Here is a 15214-nt window from a genome sequence, read left to right as displayed (position 1 = left end):
AGCGAGTAGACATGAAGCTAGCAACTAGGCAAGTCGACTCGCAAGCGGGGGTCCATTATTATCAGGACAACACATGATCACCTTTCCGTTTTCTGTACTTCGTACTATAGTAGAATCATCAATAAATACAAACAAAGCCCCCAATAAAAATATGAATTCCATCGCTACATACCCCACCAAAAGCTCACCTCCACTTAACGGGGGCTCGTATCCATATACTCGAACAGATGTAATACATAGAAGCATCCTTCCAAAAGCGACAAAAAGCGATGTTTGTTGCACATCGCGATTGGATATCTAAAAATGTCCTCCAACTGTTTTCTCGCCCCGGCGGCACGGATAATATCTCCAAAATCCAGTTACGGGGTGCTGGTTTGTTGTTGCCTGGGCCGAGGAGTATTTTTAGAATCGTGAGCTTCTTCTCATCACATGTGGGGCTGAAGTTGAGGCGTGAAGGTGGTATAGTTTGAGTTGGAAGATAGAAGTGAATGCCTTTATGTTTATTCTCTTTCCTTCTCGATTGGATGAGATGGCGAAGTTCTCTACTATCAGGTTTGCTTATTGGTTTATTACGACTTGGAGGAGGTAGGTTGCTGTATCTCCTCATCGCAGAACCTATGGAGCTTTGGAACCGAGTTCTGGAATTAGGGCACCGCAAACAACGTCCTATTTGGATATCGTTCTATCTACTCGAAATCCCACCTCTAACCCAATACCTTCAAACCACCCTTCGTCTTGCTACCCGCCTTGTGTACACCAGCCCCCGTCCTATCCCTATCCGATTCCCCTCCTTTCCCCTTGTTCCCTCCACCTTTCTGGTTCTTCCCATGCTTCCCATGCTTCGCATCCTTAGGCCTAACAGCCTTAATCTCCGTAGTGCTCCTCCTCAACAGCACGGGATGACTCCCTATATACTTCCCCTGCATCTCCCTCGCGGCCGCAAAGAACTCCTCGCCGTCGCTAAAACTAACAAATCCATACCCCTTGCTCTTCGTCGTCCGCTTGTCGCGTATCACACGCGCCTTCTGGATCGATGGCCACCGGGAGAAAGCTTTGTAGAGGGATTCGTCGGTGACTTCACCTGCAAGATTACCGACGAAGAGGCGGAAATGTGCCGGGTCCCATTCTAGAAGGGAGGAATCTGTCCAGGTTGAGCCGCCGCCTGAGCGGACGACGGTCTTCTGTGAGGGGTCTTTAGAATCGGACACGATGTTTGCAACATCCGAGTCGACGTGCGCGGCGCTGCTCATGGCCGCGGAGCTCATGGATGGCCCGGTCTTCTCCGGTGGTCCAGCTCCCAGTGGTGCTGCATTTGCGGACGTAGCTGCTCCAGCACCTTCCCCGGTGTTTGGATACCGCCGCACCGGCCCCGTGTACCCTGACGTGCCGGTCGGCGTGGTTGTATCTCGAGCGGCGTATGCCGACTGCCACTGTGCGATTTGAGCGGCCATATCAGGATCATCATCGTAACTTCGGGCCCCTCCAGCGGCCGAGGGTGGGGCGAAGGGATTCCGGATCTGGGGCGCGGCACCATAATCTTGTTGAGGCGCGGCGTATCCCCCATATGCTGGTTGCGGAGGCTGGTATGGCGGCTGTGCTTGATATGAATTGTAGGACTGTGGCGGCGCGGCTACCTGCACGCGTCTAGGGGCGAAACCGGCGAAGGCAGGAGTAGCAGCGGGATAGGAAGATGAAGATGACGATGACGAAGGGGCTCGTGAGGTAGCGGCATTGTATGCTGGTGGTGTCGGTCGAGGAGGGATGCTTGAGGGCGGCGGACGCGCGGGGAGTGATGGATGTGGAGAGTGCGAGGAGGAGTTGTTGAGACCTGGAGGTGGGGGATAGGACATGATGAATGGCTGGACGTTGCAACTCGTTTTTTGGTATGAGTGTTAGACGTACCTCTTGCGCCTTGTAACGCAGTTGGGTTGTGTTTCCTTAGGAGTTTGATAGGGCGCGGCTGGTTGAGGGTGGATGGATATAAGTTGATTAGTTTGGGTGTGTTGGAGGGGGGCGAGAGGCGTGATGGGAGTATTAGGGGTTGTATTATGGTTTTACTTCGGGGTGGTGGTGAAGGTGGTGATGGTTGTGATATGCGTTAAACAGTGTTGTTTGGTTCTATCCTGTTATCGTGTGTTGTTGTGTTGAGAATATTAGTATTATTATTCTTAGATACCGAAAAGCTTGGATGCGTAGTTGCTGCCTTAGGAATCTAGATTGATGCCTTATTTGGCGGGGTGGGACGGACGACATCATCACCCGCGTAATTGTAATGCGAGCAATGCGAGCAATTCGCTGTATCATATCCGCGGCGATGAAACAAACAACGAGACGGCGGGTGTAGAGGAATGAATATTGGCAACCGGAATACTGCGTACTATGTACTCCGTACCTAGTCGCTGGACTACGTATTGTACTGTACTTTGTACAGACCAGCAGTGGAAGTAGGAAAATACAGAGTCCTCTGTGCAACGAATAGAGTAGAATAATAGCCGTCTGTCAACTCGCTATCCGCTCTACAAAGGCAGCGGCCGTGGCTGCGCCGATTGCAGCTGTGTATTAATTACCTCATCGCCGTAATCGCCCCATCTAGCATATTTAGCCTGCTGCTTTTGCGCTCGTCCTGCTTCCCTCAACCCCTCCACTCTACGTTAATAAGATATTAGTCTTAGCCTCTCCCAATCCCAATCCCAATCCCCCCCCCCCCACTACTACGAGGACAATTATTAGACTATTACTACTTCTCCTGCCCCACGCCTCCCATTGCGAATTCTTCCCTCCTACATCTACATCTGCAACTGCAACAACTGCAACTACATTATATATCTTCTCGTCACCGGCACACCTGTATCGCCGTCCTCATCTCCATCAATCAGTCCCTCATTGCATCATGAGCGGCCCAACGTGAGTTCACCCCTCATCTCTCATCCCCCCACCCCCCGAAACTGCCCCTCCAGCCCGCTGCTTCTCCTCGTGTAGCTTACGAGTTACTCTTGAATCTGAACCCTCTCCTGAACCGGCCGGGCTGAGCTCAAACGCATCGCCGTGCTGGCCGTGGCCGTGGCCGGGGAGGTTGTGGTGCGATCAAGAAGAAGCATGTCTGTCCCATCCTCGAACCATCCCCATTTATGTCTCCTACCAGAGACAAATGATTGATTCCTTGAGTTGACAATGGATTCTACCTCCCCACCAGCGCTCGCCTTGCCAGCATTAACATCGGTGGCTCCGCGACGGCCATCGCAACTGCTACTGCTGCTGCTGCTGCAAGTGCGCAGGCATATCCATCTCCGTTAAATCGCTGCAGCAGTGCTTCCGCCCCGAATACAAATACTGACAATGGCCCTAGAGGAGATTTTGGCCTCATTGGCTTGGCTGTCATGGGCCAGAACCTGATCCTCAATGCTGCGGATCATGGTGCCACCGTCGTTGCTTTCAACCGGACCGTCTCCAAGGTTGACCACTTCCTCGCGAATGAGGCAAAGGGTAAGTGAAGATGGTACACGTTAACCTTTCCCCTGCAGCCTCCAGCTCCAGTCCCAGCTCCGAAGCCATTACAACCTGATGCTAATTGGGCCATTTACAGGCAAATCCATCATCGGTGCTCACTCCATCGAGGAGTTCGTCAGCAAGCTCAAGAAGCCCCGCCGCATGATGCTCTTGGTCATGGCCGGTAAGCCGGTCGACGACTTTATTGAGACTCTTCTCCCCTTCTGCGAGAAAGGCGATATCATCATTGATGGCGGCAATTCCCATTTCCCCGATACCAACCGCCGCGCCAAGTACCTGGCCACCAAGGGCATCCGGTTTGTCGGCACTGGCGTGTCTGGAGGTGAGGAGGGTGCCAGATATGGCCCTTCGTTGATGCCTGGTGGAAATGAAGAAGCCTGGCCCTACATCAAGGATATCTTCCAGAGCATTGCCGCCAAGAGTGATGGCGAGCCTTGTTGCGAGTGGGTTGGTGATGGCGGTGCGGGCCACTACGTCAAGATGGTGCATAACGGTATTGAGTATGGTGATATGCAATTGATCTGCGAGGTAGGCTGACTATCCTATCACATGGCCTTCGTCCTGCTAACACCGCTAGGCATATGATATCATGAAGCGTGGGTTAGGCATGCCAAACAAGGAGATTGGTGATGTTCTCACAAAATGGAACAAGGGCGTTCTGGATTCGTTCCTGATCGAAATTACCCGCGATATCATGTACTTCAATGACGATGATGGAACGCCTCTCGTGGAAAAGATCCTCGACTCCGCCGGCCAAAAGGGTACCGGCAAATGGACCGCCATCAACGCCCTCGATCTCGGCATGCCCGTCACCTTGATCGCCGAAGCCGTGCTCGCCCGTTGTCTCTCTTCAGTCAAGGGAGAGCGGACAAAGGCCTCCGAGATCCTCACCTATGTCGGTCGGCAAAACAAGTTCGACGGCAACAAGGAGCAATTCCTTGACGACCTAGAGCAGGCTTTGTATGCATCAAAGATTATTTCATACGCACAAGGTTTCATGCTTATGCAAGAGGTAAATCATCCCTTCACCTAGATATGAACAGATTTCTAACGACTCAATTCAAAGGCCGCCAAGGAATACGGATGGAAGCTTAACAAGCCCTCTATTGCCCTCATGTGGCGCGGTGGTTGCATTATCCGTTCTGTCTTCTTGAAGGATATCACAGCCGCCTACCGTGACAACCCAGACCTTGAGAATCTTCTCTTCAGCGAATTCTTTAACAAGGCCATCCACAAGGCCCAGCCTGGATGGAGAGATGTTGTTGCCAAGGCCGCCCTTCTTGGGATACCCACCCCAGCCTTCTCGACCGCCTTGTCATGGTTCGACGGATACCGAACCAAGGACTTGCCAGCTAACCTTCTCCAGGCCCAAAGAGACTATTTCGGTGCCCACACCTTCAAGATCAAGCCCGAGTTTGCCAATGACAAGTACAAGGTTGGTGACAACATCCACGTTAACTGGACTGGACGTGGTGGCAACGTTAGCGCCTCTACATACCAGGCATAAAATGTTTTGTGCTGCCTTGTGTATTTAAATTATGAGATTATTGTGCAATGAAGAAACGAAGGACGACCTTAAGGTGCCTCGAGTGATATAATAGCTAAAGGGCAAGTAGTATAACATCCCCTCGAAATATATAAAATGCCTATCAAGTATTTCAAATCTTAACTTTCTCGAACGAATCGAATTAACTATGAACTTCCCTCCCGTCCACGAGCAAGCCCTATCTGAAATCCTCCTCTATCCTCCCCACTCGACTTTTTACAGAGTATATAAATTATCTCAGAAATAAAACCTATCCCTGTGAAATACGAAGCCCTTTCCTTGGCTAAATATGTAATGGCGGTTAAATCGGGCCGCATCTCCCTCCTATTCCCGCGCGGCCGATAGAGTTGTAGACCCACGCTCAGCGAATGAGTAAGCAACCCTCTTAACTTCTAGACATCCTTCTACTTATCCTGGGGGGGGGGGGGGGGGTTGGAATGGGTATTAAGGTACAAATAGAGAGAAAGAGGCCGGATCACTCGCGATGAATGAACGTCTTGCCACACCGAGGTTCTAAGTTAATCTGTCTATCTAATATATTTTATAAGTGCTACAAAAAGGGATTCTATTGTAATTAATGTCTTTGTTTAGGATAGAGATATGGTGGCCTTGATAAGTTGGGAATCATTCGTTATGTGGATGGGATTGAAAAGCGAAAGTGATGTTTAGACTTGTGGCGAGTTTAATAGGTTCAACTTATAATATTTAGCGTAGAGTTGAAAATTCGTTTGTTATATTCATTAGGGTAGAGTTTCTAATTTCTCGATTTATATTTAAGATAAATTAGAGTTGTGTTAGATTGTCGGCCTGGAATAGAAAATTGGGAAATAAACGGAAATAAATACCTATTGTAATTGGCTAGGTAGTCAGATATATTACATGTATTTACCTTCTGATCCGAGGCAAATTCCTTGTATATCTCTAATTCCTAGCGTCATATAAGCCAAGACAAGACATGAATGAACCGAATTTTGATATTTGGATTATCGTTTATATCTGGAAGGGGTTTGAAATAGTAGGTGCTCTTTAAAGAACGGACTTGATAACTCAGGATCGGGATTTATCGAAGGCTATTTATTATTCAAGTCCCAAGTTAATTTGAGGAATCCCTATTGTTGTGATACAGATTTTATCTCGTGGTTTCGAATTACTTATTCTATTTAAGACATTAATGACTACGATTCAGTACAGTTCTAGAAGGAACTCGCCATTTTTCCCTTTAGTATATTTTGCAGTCGCAGGGGCAAGGAGTAGAATACGCCTCCGCGGAAATATCAATTGGTATTGTTGTAATATAAAGTAGTTGAAATGGTTGATGTGTGGACTTAACAGGAGTCTTGCTTTTATTAAAATTCACTATCTGGCATAACAATAGCTACAATACAAGCGCCTAATCGAATTGCCATCACGCTCGCTAGCTACAGTCTCGACGTTGCAGCTATAAGTTTCTACACCGACTTCACTTTTCGAACTTTCCACTCTCCTCCTCCGCCGTTCCCCTTGATTTGAATTATCGCCCTTCGTCTCAATTTAAGTCGCAGCTACTGACCCTAATCGAACCCTCTTGCCCCCCAATCTCTCCAATACTTCGAGACGAGTTAACAATGGCTTCTAAAGGCTTTATCCCAAGGAAAGCTCCTGCCAATCCACTCGTCGCGCGAAAGGCCCCGCGGTAGATGCCACCGAAGGCCCAACCTGCCCTAGGCAACACGAACCTCGCAAGGGGATTGGGTCTTTTTGCGCCGTCGACTCAACGGAAACCAGACCTGAAGCTTGTAGATCTTCTTGCCTCTCCACCGCAAGGCACTAGCCTTCCCCAGGTCTTGTCCGCTCCTGGCAAACCCATCGCCCCAGCGGCTCCCAAACCCATCGCCCCAGCGACTCCCAGGGCCAGCAGGCCAGCGACCAAAGAGTTACCAAGTCCTCATGGCACCTCCTCCGCCACCGCAACTACCAGCGCCTCTTCCGAATTCTCCATTTCCCCCACATCGATCTCGCCGCGTTTCCAGGTAGCTCCCGAGAATCATATAGTTGAGGCAGCTCCTGGCAAATCTACAGTTCCGGAGACTCCCAGGGACAGCGAATCAGAGGACAAAGAGACTCCAAGTACCAGTACCATCTCGCTCTTCTCTTCCACGTCCTCCGCGACCACCGCCGCCAGCTCCACTTCGACTCCCTCTACCCTTCCCCGCCCTTCGCCCTCTCCACTTTCCCGGGACACACCCGAGGACCGTATAGTTGACCAGGCCGCTCCTGGCACACCATCATGGGTTTACCCGTCAATGCAGTTTTGGGGTCCCCAGTTTAGCGAATACCGAGACAGCAATACTGATATCTCGGACGACGACGACGATGCCGAATTCTCGTCCCTTCTCTCCGGTTCGCTGGGTCGCGCCCAGTGTCCTATAGTTGACCCGGTCGCTCCGGGCACGCTTCCATCTCCCGACGACGAAGGATGGATGAACTTCATCGCAAACTTCGAGGCAAAGCTTTCTATCGGCACTCCCAATCAATCTCCAAACCTTCTCCCAACGATGATGGAATGCGATTGGATTACGAAAGAGTTCGAGTCAGATTTGGACTACCACGCAGTATTGGTGGACTGGGAAGAGGAGCAGTTGGCTCGAGGGGAGGAAGGGATGCTGTGGGAATTAGATGGCGAGTATGCCCTCGGGGAGAACCTACTCACTGACGTGAGGCAAGATCGTAGGTACTCCCTTTTGGATATCTCTAACTACATGAGGCATTCGGAAACGCGACTGACTTGAATGAAATAGGAGGGAAGCCATGCCAACCATTCACCCTGAAGCAGTTCGCCGTTTGTGGCCCGGTGCTTCCAAGGCGTAAGTTATACTTGCTCCCTGACTGACAGTTATTGGATCGCTGACCTGCCTGGCAGTTGATATACCCTTTTGCCCGTCAGAATTTATGTGGCCGCCTACTAGCTACTACTACAGCCCGGCAGTGGACGGCTGAGGTAGCTGATGGCTAGTGATCTGAGGGTATGAGGATATAACTCGTACTAAATGCTAACATCGACGTTCAATCCTGCTGCCTCACGTGACGCCCATAAGCGAGCTTGGGCTTCCTGACATTGCGATACGTCGCGTCGTCGCGACAATTATTCTTTCCATCTCCATCTCTCCTCCTCCAACCTTCGCCCACTATCTTCGCCATTGTCTTCAAGATGCAGGACCCGAGTCACGGCATCCATCGCGATCTGGTAATTCCAACTCCCCACCCAACCCTGAAAACTGCATGAATCTGTGTGCTGACCCTAATTCTCCAGCAAGCTCATGTCCACCTCCTGTCAACCTATCGTTTCCCCCAGCTCCTCTCCCTTCATCCAGACAAGGCAGCAGAATGGCTCCTTAATGCGCCAAAGATTGCGCGAGACCAAGCCCCATTCTACTGGACGTATCTTGACCGACCCATCGATGGCACAATTCTACTGGTCTGGCAGTCCCTGTCCCTAGGCGCAGAGTTCCCTAGCGACGGCTACATTTGGACTCCGCAGGAACAAGTCTTCTCATTGGAAGTGAATGGCGGATATGTATGTGCCATTTGTCCCTATCTGTAACATATAAAGGTTAGAAAGCGCTTGCTAACTTGTGGCGACAGACACTTGAAATTTACCAACAGAAGACCGGCTACTCGCCCCCCGAACCTATGGCAACCCATTCTCGGCGTCGTTATCGCCTTCTCCCTCCGAAATTTTCGAAACCTGGAGTTCCAAACCCAGACCCATCGCTCTGGATCGTCCACTATGGCCAAGCCGACCCTCAAGATCGACTTCCTTCGAGCGTCATCCCGGTCGACATGCGGATCCAGAACATAATGAGCGCCAGAGCCTATCTACATGCCCAAGGCCAGATTGTCCAGAAGGAATTCATGCTTCATGATCGTACAAATTGGCCACAAATCGCATTTCCCAGAAATCCTCCTCGAGGCGCCCCAATGTATGGAACCAATGCTCCACCAGCCAGAGTTCCGCAGACGATGGCATATCCCCCACAGCATGCAGTTGCAGGTCCGCCGGCGAAACGTGTCCGAACTCAGGCAAATGTTAGCCAAGCAGCTGCTAGTAGCGCTGTTGCATCACTGGACGTTGACGACGAAGAAGATACATCCCGTGGCGATCTTTTTGACCACACAACACCTCGTGAAATCAGCATGAGTAGATACAAGCAAAACCATGAGTGGATGGAGGAGATTTTGTCATCTCCTTACGCCATCAACCAAATTATCCCCGCGGATCTCGGCCTAGGTGTACGTGGGGAGCTGGCTAGCCTCACTGAAGGCATTTTTGATGCGCCTTTCAATCCAGATAAAGATGTTGTGAATAATTCTTACGTTGGTCGGCTGGATGCTGGAAAGGCTGACCAATTCCGCAAGAGGGCCCATGAGCGAGTTGGGCAGATCAGCAAGGAGATGGAAAAAATGAAGGCCAAACATGACAAACGGTTGGCCAAATTCCAGAGCGGCTCGCTCATTAGTGCAGCCGAGAAGCAACTTCGTACTGCCGTGCATGATCCCTCTGATACCGGTCCTGAGTATTGGCGCCTTGAAGGCAAGATCGATATGGAAGACGACGAGGATACTAAACCAGCCGCGCCCACCCCTTCCAAGGTGTCTGACATCCTCGCTCAAGTTGAAGCTTCACTGTCCCGCCATGTAGCGACAATGCAGGAGATGGTTCGCATTCAAGATGGCGGATATGAGGAACAAACTTCTGCCCCAAGCCCACAAGTCCCTACGGTACCAAGCCCAAGAGCGTCGCCACCTCGTTCTCGCAATGGTTCGCAACATAGTGGTGTTTTGGTTGGGGATGCCGACATGGATATGGGCGGTTCCGTAGCTGGACTTCTTGATCAATTCCACACCGGAATATCGTCCAATGCAACCCCCGGGAGCAATTTTCCCACACCTCAGCCACACCTACAAGGTCATTCCTCTGTCGGAACTCCAACTAATCTTGCGACTGCTTCTCCTCAGCCATCTGCGCAAATATCCGCAGAGCAACCGATACAGAGCGACGTCAACATGTCTGATAACGGGACGTCGAATCAGCAACCAGCAGCTGATACCGGAGAATGGGTGGTTGTTCCTCCAGGCGGTGTATCCCCGACAAATAACTCTGCCCAGGCTCCACCATCTACAACATCTCAACCGCCAGAAATCACAGCTCCCACGGCTCACACAGTCTCAACGCCTTCTGCGCCTCTGACAACGAATCCATCTCCACTTCCGACAGCTTCGTCAAACCAGACCCCGCTGCCTGATTTTCATACCTCACCCAATGACTTTGCCGATCTTGCCGATCTTGATACTGCTGGAGATGCGCTCGCAAGCTATGGCGAGGGTCTTGGTGGTGGAGATGGGGGCCTTGGAGACCTTTCGATGGATATGGACGGAGCGATGGATGACTCTGCGTTTGGGGACGCATTTCACGGCGTTGACGAGAGAACAGAGGGCGATGGCCAGGGTGACGGCTTGCCATAGAAAGGGCATTTAGTAATGGATTGCAAACCAGAGATATCTAGTCTGTATTAGTATTATAAACCCGAATAGCTTGCGGTTGCCACTCCCTTTCTTTGAACTATTTGATTTGCTGGTAGCTTGGGCTTCACGTCCAACTTAATCCTGCCCTATCACACTCCGTCGACCATCTGCTTGGCCCATGGCTCGTTACACCGACTAACATTTAATTCTTAGCCGGTGGGCCGGGTCGGGCCTACTTTGTACCCTACCCGCGCCGTTGCTCCTCATCTCAACTCGATGTGGCCATCAGACATTTCTCAGAGCGATATTCAGATTTACTCTTTACAAAGGCGCCGTTCTTAGAGCGGCAATTAATCTGTTGAGTAGCTGCACATACGCAGTTCTACCAAACCCATTGGTTTGCAGCATGTTGTGGGACGAGATAGACTTTTATATCTCCAAACGCCGCGCAGACCTTGATTGGGAAGCCGACGTCGCGGCCCAACTTCACAGCCTTGCTCCTCTTCACTCCTACAACTTCAACTTCAACGACGCCTTTACGTTCAACTTCAACTCCCCTCTCCATTTCCTGTTCCCCTCCATATCTACGAATTCGACAAAGTCAATCGACGCCCCGCCCTTGGTTTGTTGAAAGCCTAAGATGTCTTTGAAGCCCCCCACCGGGATGGAGGTGCACGTTGCCAATGTTCCCCCCCAGAGCAACGAGAAGGCGTTGCGCAACTTCCTCAAGCCATACCTTGCCAGTCTAAATATCACCAATTTTCATTGTCGGAAGATCAGAGATAAGCCGTTTGCTTCATTGACGTTTCTCAACATCGATGAAGGCCAGCGGTTCTTGGCTCGTCATGCCCAAACTCGGTCTGCTGTCCGACAGAAACCCCCACTCACCTTCTATGGACGTCAAATTTATTTCAGCAAGAGTTATCGTGACCCCGATCAATTTCTGCTTAGGACTCTTGCTTGGGAGGCTCAAAAGCGCGACACCCATGCTTTCTCTAGTTACCCTGAGCGTCCGCCGCCCAGCCAGTTCACTCCTTTCGAATTGCAATGCCTGAATGTTTTATGCGGTGTCTGGAGCCCAGAGGGAACCGAGGTTGGCTTTGTGCCACAATTGGGGTGGAACGAGGATGCAGTCGCTGTTTTTGGGGAGAGAGTTATGATTTTGAAGCTAAGCTCTGGGTTGCGTATTGACTTTCGATATTCCAGCACGCTAGAGATCACCACAGAAGACGGAAGTGTCCCTGCTATTACCTTCACGATGTATGAAGCCCCACGGTTCTTTGAAAACATCCAGGATCCAGTTGCAGAGCTCCTTTCCAAGCTTGACCTGTCATCACACACAGCTCGCCCCCCCGTTAGCCGAAGGCATGGCCCAACCCGCCATCGGCTGCCGTCCCTCAATAGTGAACACAGGACCATCGTGGGGAACTGTCTTGTCTACCGCATCATACTCAGGCGGCATCAATATACACCCTTTGGGTTGATGATGAATGTCGGTGAATCGATGCAGGCACTCGCAAACGCTCCTGGAATATTCATACCTGTTATTCATCAGCGAACGCCCGTTCGTAGGCCATTGGAGGGCTACGTGGTAGGGCTCAAACGATTGCATACTGCGCTATCAGCTTTGAGTTGCGAGCTTCCTTTTGTGCTGAAGTTTCAAGTCCAAAAGCTTGCACAGGACGGCTATTTATCTCCGTTCTTGGTTCTGGATCTTTTACCTGAGTTTACCAATATGGCCCGCCGTTCCACTCCGACAGTATGTGTGCATACTCTACGCAAATTTATGAATCGAATTCATTTTGTTCGGCCTGAGACCGATATAGCTGACTTCCATCTTGATACCCTGATCGGCCTGTTACAAGAAATCGAGGAGCAATCCAAGAAAGAAGTAAAGTTCGGCTATGAGGAATCCAAAACGTCTGAGAACGTGGCAATTATCCACCGCGCCAAGGTCACGCCTACCAGTGTCCAATTATCTGGACCAGAGCCTGAAAGCAACAATCGGGTGCTTCGCAAGTATCTGAACTACCACCAGTATTTCCTTCGAGTTCAGTTTTGCGACGAAGACTCTCAACCAGTTCGCTTCAATTCCCGAATCTCCAATGAAAAGATCTTACATGGCAGGTTTAAGGAAGTTCTCGACACGGGAATCGTTATTGCTGATCGTGTATATAAATTTCTCGGATTCTCCCATTCTTCTCTTCGAGCCCAGTCCTGCTGGTTCGTGGCACCCTTTTACTATGAGGGCAGCCTTCTCTATGACCGGATGATCATTGATGACCTTGGCAACTTTTCGGCAATTCGTTGCCCTGCAAAGTGTGCCGCAAGAATTGGACAGGCATTCTCAGACACTAGGACTGCTGTCAAGATTGATGCAGATGCTTTGCAAATCCAACTGGATACGGAGAGGAATGGGCGTATATTTAGTGATGGAGTCGGCACAATGTCTACCTCGATGATGGAAAAAATCTGGGAACAGCTCCCCAAAAAGAATCTCCCAAAGCCAACATGTCTTCAAATTCGGTTTCAAGGTACGTTGACGTATTTTACTTATTTTTCCTGGGCTATAACCGGAACAACCTCACGTGTGGCCTAAATACTTCAGCAAGTCTTTCGAGCCACATTTGACCCTAATTGAAAGTTGTTGCTAACATGTTCTGAACAGGAGCTAAGGGTATGATATCCCTTGACCCCCGTCTCCCACCAGGAGACGCACTGGTGCTCCGCCCATCGATGATTAAGTTCGAAGGCTCGGATTCGATGGACATTGAAATTTGTGAAGCAGCTTATAAACCGCTGCCTATGTATCTCAACCGACAATTTATTAAGATATTAGAGGACATGGGAGTTGAAGATGATTTCTTCCTTGACCTCCAAGAAAAAGAAGTTCAGCGTCTCCGAATTATTACGGACAATCCTTTGAACGCAGAAAAGTTCTTGAGCTGCCAGTCAATTGGCGAGACTGTCCACCTGCCATGGTTCATTGCTGAGCTGGCTATGCTGGACTTGGATTTTCGAAGCGACCGTTTTCTCCGCGATACGGCGGAATTGGCGATATTAATTGAGCTTCGGAAGCTGAAGCACAAGACTAGGATACCTGTTGAGAAGGGATATCACCTTCACGGGCTGATGGATGAAACAGGATTCCTAGAAGAAGGGCAGGTATTTTGCGTCGTGACTGAAGATGAAACTCCTAAGTACATCACGGGAGCGAATTTAATTGTCTCGCGCGCTCCGGCATTGCACCCTGGAGATGTTCAACTGGTGGAGGGTATCATGCCGCCTAAGGATTCGGCGCTGATGAGTCTCACTAATTGCATTTGCTTCAGCCAAAAAGGTTCTCGTGATTTACCTAGCCAGCTTAGTGGAGGTGATTTGGATGGAGACCGCTATTACATCATGTGGGATGAAAGAGCCAAACCGAAAACACGATATACACCTGCCGATTATCCAAGACAAAGCCCAGTTAACATTGACCGGACGGTTAATCGGTCGGATATGACGGAATTCTTTATTCAGTTTATGGAGACCGATCAGCTTGGCCGGATCGCGGTCATGCATCGAGTACTCGCAGATCAAAAACCAGAGGGCACACGAGAACCGAATTGCATCATCCTAGCCGAAATGCATTCGACCGCCGTTGACTTCTCGAAAACAGGCATGCCGGTATGACCTATTTCAAACGCACTGCTCCTCTTTGCTGACTTACAGACAAAAGGTGGATATGAGTCGATTACCGTGGTGCAGCCCATGGCGCCCTGATTTTGAAGCACCGGGACCACATGTTTCGATCGAGAAAGCCGATGGTATCTCGTTTGAACCTACCGGTTTCCGAGATCCACTAGAGGAAGAGGACAATGATGATGAGTACGCCAGGTATCGATATTATGAGAGCCATAAGATACTTGGGAAGCTGTATCGGGCAATCGACGAGCGGGAGATCTTCGACCAGATTCAAAAACGCGCTCAACCCCAGGGTACCGACAGTCGGCCTTCTCTCATGGACGAAGTTTGGAAATATGTCCAGAACAAAGTCCGAAACATTCAATGGGAATACCTGAAGGTCTGGGCTTCGGATATTCGTGATATGTGAGTACATTACATGGCCATAATAAGCCACTGCTTGCTGATATTCCACTTAATAGGTATGAAGATTGTGTCATGAGCATCATGGTTGAATATGGCCAGCACCCATCACGTCCTCTCTCTGAGCTTGAAGTTTTTGTCGGCGATATTCTCGGCAAGACCGGCGTACAGAACCGGCACCAACGCGAGCAATCCAAAACTATGAAGGAGCGATTTGAGGAGGACACCACCTTCATTGTCAACTGCATCTTGAGAGATGGAGAGGAATGGTCTGACGAGGCTTTGGCGAGAAGCATTGCATGTCTGGCTGTGAGCTTGACAGACACCGGCTCCTCCAAGAGACGCGAAAACCTTTTGAGCTTCAAGTATGTCGCTGCAGCAATCTGTCTGAGAGAGGTGCAAAAATTGCCTGGATGGGAAGCCTTACCTTTGCTCGACATATTTGAGGATCACCGCCGCCTGCGCGAATAAGGCACTGGCCTGATAGACAATAATGAAGGAGTACCTGGGTGCCATCGCATGGGCTTTGGGGGTTATTTAGTGTGTACGGGAGATATTGGGAAAGTCAGC

At 50.1% G+C, this 15214-nt stretch overlaps 5 protein-coding genes across 5 annotated transcripts; 4 read left to right on the top strand and 1 right to left on the bottom strand.

Annotated features, from left to right (window-relative positions):
* Window positions 1–704: 704 nt before the first annotated feature.
* BP5553_10618 (RNA-binding, RBD) lies at window positions 705–1850 on the bottom strand (the record flags this gene model as incomplete). Its single annotated transcript, XM_032019241.1, has 1 exon — window positions 705–1850. One exon carries the CDS (start codon window positions 1848–1850, stop codon window positions 705–707), a length of 1146 nt encoding a protein of 381 aa, XP_031864681.1.
* Window positions 1851–2890: 1040 nt separating this feature from the next.
* On the top strand, window positions 2891–5014 carry BP5553_10617 (putative phosphogluconate dehydrogenase (Decarboxylating); the record flags this gene model as incomplete). The annotated part of the gene is made up of 5 exons (XM_032019240.1): window positions 2891–2904; window positions 3194–3483; window positions 3584–4035; window positions 4085–4519; window positions 4574–5014. 5 exons carry the CDS (start codon window positions 2891–2893, stop codon window positions 5012–5014), a joined length of 1632 nt encoding a protein of 543 aa, XP_031864680.1.
* A 1715-nt stretch (window positions 5015–6729) lies between these two features.
* On the top strand, window positions 6730–7956 carry BP5553_10616 (uncharacterized protein; the record flags this gene model as incomplete). The annotated part of the gene is made up of 3 exons (XM_032019239.1): window positions 6730–7763; window positions 7831–7896; window positions 7953–7956. The coding sequence occupies 3 exons, from the start codon at window positions 6730–6732 to the stop codon at window positions 7954–7956; spliced, it is 1104 nt and encodes a 367-aa protein (XP_031864679.1).
* A 284-nt stretch (window positions 7957–8240) lies between these two features.
* On the top strand, window positions 8241–10555 carry BP5553_10615 (Uncharacterized protein; the record flags this gene model as incomplete). The annotated part of the gene is made up of 3 exons (XM_032019238.1): window positions 8241–8276; window positions 8343–8606; window positions 8675–10555. 3 exons carry the CDS (start codon window positions 8241–8243, stop codon window positions 10553–10555), a joined length of 2181 nt encoding a protein of 726 aa, XP_031864678.1.
* Window positions 10556–11195: 640 nt separating this feature from the next.
* Window positions 11196–15115, top strand: BP5553_10614 (RNA-dependent RNA polymerase; the record flags this gene model as incomplete). Its single annotated transcript, XM_032019237.1, has 4 exons — window positions 11196–13089; window positions 13224–14224; window positions 14277–14647; window positions 14704–15115. 4 exons carry the CDS (start codon window positions 11196–11198, stop codon window positions 15113–15115), a joined length of 3678 nt encoding a protein of 1225 aa, XP_031864677.1.
* Between the last annotated feature and the right edge of the window lie 99 nt (window positions 15116–15214).

The sequence above is a fragment of the Venustampulla echinocandica genome, assembly GCF_003357145.1.
Source record: "Venustampulla echinocandica strain BP 5553 chromosome Unknown scaffold_16, whole genome shotgun sequence".
Classification (NCBI taxonomy): Eukaryota; Fungi; Ascomycota; class Leotiomycetes; order Helotiales; family Pleuroascaceae; genus Venustampulla; species Venustampulla echinocandica.
This window is presented reverse-complemented; position numbering and strand designations above follow the sequence as displayed.